Raw genomic sequence first — 5,285 nt, 5'->3', positions numbered from 1 at the left:
TGATATGTGATCTAACAAAATTCAAAATTCGACATATCTAATGTCTATCCTCGGATTGCCAAGATATAGCAATCGTAACATTATTTGAGACAATTAATCAGTTCCTTTACATTTTTGGTTATTTTAAAAGGGAGAAAAAACGCACGTGAGATTCATCAACAAAATTATTTAGATCAATGAAATGATAATTGAGCGATGACCGAATAACCGTAATCTTATCTGCTGGTTAAAGAGAATATTCAGTGTAAGGAGTAAGGACCATTCTAATGATTTTAATTTTAAACAATGGGATTTCTGATTTTCAATTAGGTTAATCTTATTTAAATAGAGTCTATTCCATGAACTAATGGATCATTAAATGATCAGTATGTGGAAACCTACCCATTGTGATCCCTGCCTCCTGTAACAGTATCTGTGCTGCAGGATCATTAGGATCAAGGTACAGTACTTCACCATTGTCATCAGGCAGCTGGAGTCCTATCAGGTTCCCTGAACATATAAATATTGTAGGATTAGGATCAGTGGATAAATAATTAGGTTCCCTGAACATATGAATATTCTAGGATTAGGATCAGTGGATAAATAATTAGGTTCCCTGAACATATAAAACGTCCAGGATTAGGATCAGTGGATAAATAATTAGAATCCCTGAACATATGAATATTTTAGGATAAGTATCAGTGGATAAATAATTAGGTTCCCTGAACATATAAATATTTTAGGATTAGGATCAGTGGATAAATAATTAGGTTCCATGACCATATAAATAGTCTAGAATTAGGATCAGTGGATAAATAATTAGGTTCCCTGACCATATAAATATTCTAGGATTAGGATCAGTGGATAAATAATTAGGTTCCCTGAACATATAAATACTTTTAGGTTTCATGAAAATGTCTGATTTTAACGTGTAGTGAACAAGCTAGGAACAACCCATATGAATTATTACCTTTAAATAGACTTTAAGAAACAGTCCAAGTGTTGTACAATTTCGAACAAGCTAAGGTTTGAGGACAAAGCGAGACAATTTTTAATAGTTTTTCATTATTTTTCATTCTTTCCGATTAAAAAAGAAACGCATTAAACTGAGGAAATTCCGCTCCCTGGATTACCTGAAGGAGTTGGTGTTTGCTGCTCCTGCGGCTGCTCATGCTGCTGCTCATCCTCTGTCATGATGCTCCCAGGAGGCGCAAGGACAGTGCCGTCAGCAGCAACTAGGCTTCCGTCCTCTGTAATCATGCTTCCCTCCGGGGCATTCAGAACACCGTCCTCGGAGGTCAGTAATCCTGAAGGAAAGTGGGACTCCGATGAGGACATCATGGTTGTGTTTGAAGTGGTCATAATAGTTCCTCCGACAGCGGAAACCATTATACCTCCCTCCGGCATTGCCAGAGTCGCAGGTTCAGTCAACGACTCGCTGACATAAATTCCTGAGGTCAGTCCGGCGTCAGTTGTCGGCAAAATACTGCCGTTGGCGATGCTAACCGGTCTTCCATCTTCGCTTGTCAACAGAGTACCGTCGGCGGTTACTAAATTCCCGTCGGCGTTTGCCATGATTGTCCCTTCTGGAGCAGACACAATAGTTCCGTCTGTTGTTGTATAAACCGTCTGACCCGGAGCAGCGATACTCCCATAGGTGGAGAATGCGGTCTGGTCGCAGGTTGAGAGAATATGTTCCTCCTCCTGCACACCCTTCTCCCCTTCAACTTCAATACCGGACACACCTTCAAGTTTCAACTGTTCAACTGTTGGTAGTGCACCACCAGCATCTTTAGAGTAGAGTTGATTATCTCCAGAGCCTAGTAATTGTTCACTGGTGTAGATTTGACCGTCAGCGGTTACATACTCTCCGTTTCTTTCCGTAAGAACATTACCATCAGAGGTCATTAATTGACCGGTAGTTGGGATAGAAACACATTCAGATTTTACAAGCTGTCCCTCAGATGTTACCAAATGTGATTCTGGTGTTACCAGTTGTCCTTCGGACGTGACAAGCTGTCCATCGGATGTCATCAATTGTCCTTCGGATGTGACGAGTTGTCCTTCGGATGTGACAAGTTGTCCTTCGGACGTCACCAACTGTCCTTCGGATGTCACCAACTGTCCTTCAGATGTCACTAACTGTCCTCCGGACGTTACAAGCTGCCCTTCAGAGGTTACAAGCTGTCCTTCGGACGTCACAAGCTGTCCTACAGACGTCACAAGATGTCCTTCGGATGTTACAAGTTGTCCTTCTGAGTTCACTAGCTGTCCCCCTGTGGTCAAAAGTTCTCCTTCAGAAGTAACCATATGTCCCTCCGACGTTACCATTTGTTCAGGCGAAACAATCTGTCCTTCTGACGTTACTATTTGACCTTCTGACGTCATTAACTGTCCATCTGAATTAATAATCTGTCCTTCAGAGGTCACAAGTTGTCCTTCAGCGTTGATCAATTGTCCATGTTGATTAACCAGCTGTCCACTAGCTGTGACAAACTGTCCATCAGGTGTAGCATAGATATGCTGATCACCATCTTCACCATCAATACCCTCCTGATCATGCATCAGCTGGTATCCTCCCTCCCCGGCCAACACGCTCTCCTGCATCAGAAGTGATGCGTCCTGGGTCATGATGAGAGATCCGTCCTCTCCAGTAACAACTGAACCAGGGGGAGCTAGGATAGTTCCGTCTGCAGCTACTATACTTCCATCCTCCTGAACTGTACTTCCTTCAGGGACCTAGAAACAGAAACGTAGAGTTTATACAAGTACTTTAAATTTATTATGATAATTTATTAAGATAATATTTCTACCTGAATAATTCCTTCCTCTTCCTGCTGCTGTAGAATTCCTCCTTCCTCCTCATTCTCATTCATCAGAACCTGGAGAAATAACAATTACAGAATTGGTACTCCCTTGGTGCCGGAAAGGCTTATGGGAGACCGCAAAAATATTTGGGTACGATTTACAAAAATCCAGAGTACCATGAGAAGTTGCACCAATGTTCAAAGTTTTTGCCCCTGATTTTACTTCATTATCCAACTCAAACTTTTTTGTAGCTCTAGACATGTACATTTAAGAACCGAAACTCACTTGTTTTTAGCTTGAATATTCAAGATGAAGTTGAACCAATTCGTAGGTATTTTTGCTTGAGAGTTGTCAACATTTGGATCATTGTGAATTAGTTTAGTTGTTTTAACATTTGCCTTGAAGAACGTGACTATGGTCCATGAGTACACAATAGTTTTACAAAATAGTTTTTATGACTAATTTTTAAGTGGAAGGCAAGGATCTTTTTTCCAAACCACCCAATTAGCAAATTAAAGCTTTATAAATAGGGTTTCCATCGAAACTACCCTTACTACCCCAACAACCGTCTATATTTCAGAGAGACCCCACCCCCACCCTTGCAGGTGAATCTGATGGCAACTACCCTTACTACCCCAACTACCGTCTGTTTTTTAGAGAGACCCCCACCCCACTCTTGAAGCAGAATCTGATGGTAGTTAGGGTAGTTGGGTTTAACTACCCTTACTACCCCAACTACCTTCTATATTTCAGAGAGACCCCCCCCCCACCCTTGAAGGAGAATCTGATGAACACTAACAGAATTGGGAATTTTCTTTTTTTGGCCCTGCCCCCCCCCCCTCCCCTCCTCTGAGCCCCTCCCAAACCAAATAATAAACTAGGATGAAGTCATGATTAAAGAATTGTGTAAATGTGATGGAATTTTATTCCTTAACTTGCATAAATCACTTTTCAATGTTATTTATACTTTCAACAGAAAAAATCTTGATTCTTCACGAAAAACAAACCCTTGAAACATTATTAAAATGTATTCTGATCTAACCTGATCATTATCTCCTCTATTAATCCCTGTATTCTGAACTAACCTGATTATTATCTCCTATATTAATCCCTGCTTGAGCGAGAAGAGCTGCTGCCTCGGGTCCGGATAGAACCATTTGCTCGCCGTCGGCACCCGTCACATACACCTATACGAGTAGTGTTGATAATAGTTTTTGTTCGGTTTTTTAAACTTTCATTAAAACGTGCAACATTTCAAAACTGAAAGGTCGCTATGACTAAACATTGAAATATTCTCATCCTTAATAAAATAAATGGAAAGACGGTCCAAAATCGATCGTTATGACACGTTTGTTTTTGGATCGTTATAGTTGGTTCGTTGCCTATAATTTCCTTATCAGTTAAATTTGACACAACGCTTTAAGGCAAATGTTTTGAATAAACAATTTATACAACATTTGCTATTCTAACACTAAAAAAATATTGACACATATCTAATCAGAAACAAGCCAACTTTATGCAAAACACTACAGTACATACACACATGTACGGGACATTATTTAGAACCAGGAATAGAACAGAGAAAATATGTTTTTATTCACTGAAATAAAGTGGGAAAATAAATGATTTATAAATGGAACCTATTACAATTTTTGGTTAAAATAAATCAACAAGTATATTCCTAAAGAACGATTTTTGGACCCTTTAGGATTAGGATCAGTGNCCCCCTAGCCTGTCCTAGCCGCAGCGCTCGGCCCAGAAAGTGTCTTAATTGACCTAACCCGTGGCCGCAGCGCTCGGCCCCCTACCCTGTCCTAACCGCAGCGCTCAGCCCAGAGAGTGTCTTAACCTAACCTAACCCTAAATAATACTAAATAAATACTAATTTGGTCATGAACAAAATTGCTAGGAGAGGGGGGGGGGTCCAAAAATCGTCCACTAGGACAGGCCCAACAAGTATAAAAAAAGATTTAACCAGATACCCATGTTTAAAATATACTCCCCCTTTTTCTGCACGAATTCCTTCAGAAGCCTTTTTCCGAATTAATTCACATAAGAAGATAAATCACAATAATTTTTAAAAACTTTATAAGATAGCATCTTTATGCATTTGGGGGGACCACAACCGGGTCCTTCCAAGAGAACAAGTACGGTAAATTGGTCGATCATGCTCTTTAATAAAATTATAATTATAAAAATCACCACATTACCTGTTGTCCGTCCATCTTTGATAACCTGTATCAACTATATTCTTTCAGGATAAAGTTGAATCATAATCACAAGTCAAGTTTCTGAAACAAAAATCACGTTTTCGGCACAATTAACTTTTCCGCCAATTAACATTAAATAACGTGTGCTTGAATTTTTTATATAATTAAAAACATTTCTTACAGCTAAATTGACGTCCAGAAATCTATTAAATAAACATAACTTATTATTAATCGCAAACCTGACAAAATATTTTGAATTGACTGAAACAAGTTTGGTTTGGATTGTTT

At 39.5% G+C, this 5,285-nt stretch overlaps 1 protein-coding gene across 1 annotated transcript; it reads right to left on the bottom strand.

Moving 5' to 3' along the window:
• Positions 1–328: 328 nt before the first annotated feature.
• LOC111699348 (mesocentin) lies at positions 329–5,078 on the bottom strand. The gene is made up of 5 exons (XM_023469999.1): positions 4,998–5,078; positions 3,873–3,974; positions 2,793–2,861; positions 1,113–2,718; positions 329–489 (listed from the first exon to the last, which is right to left on the bottom strand). Exons 1-5 carry the CDS (start codon positions 5,010–5,012, stop codon positions 344–346), a joined length of 1,938 nt encoding a protein of 645 aa, XP_023325767.1. The 5' UTR covers positions 5,013–5,078; the 3' UTR covers positions 329–343.
• Between the last annotated feature and the right edge of the window lie 207 nt (positions 5,079–5,285).

This window comes from Eurytemora carolleeae, unplaced genomic scaffold (assembly GCF_000591075.1).
Source record: "Eurytemora carolleeae unplaced genomic scaffold, Eaff_2.0 scaffold214, whole genome shotgun sequence".
Classification (NCBI taxonomy): domain Eukaryota; kingdom Metazoa; phylum Arthropoda; class Copepoda; order Calanoida; family Temoridae; genus Eurytemora; species Eurytemora carolleeae.
The sequence above is the reverse complement of the archived record's forward strand: the minus strand, read 5'-3'. Positions and strand labels throughout refer to the sequence as shown.

What these genes read in the sequence shown, in the direction of transcription:
- LOC111699348 (XM_023469999.1), bottom strand. An exon ending in ATATAGGAGATAATAATCAG is followed by an intron (nt 2,862 to 3,872) that starts GTTAGTTCAGAA and finishes TTATTTCTCCAG; the next exon opens with GTTCTGATGAATGAGAATGA. An exon ending in GCAAACACCAACTCCTTCAG is followed by an intron (nt 490 to 1,112) that starts GTAATCCAGGGA and finishes TTATATGTTCAG; the next exon opens with GGAACCTGATAGGACTCCAG.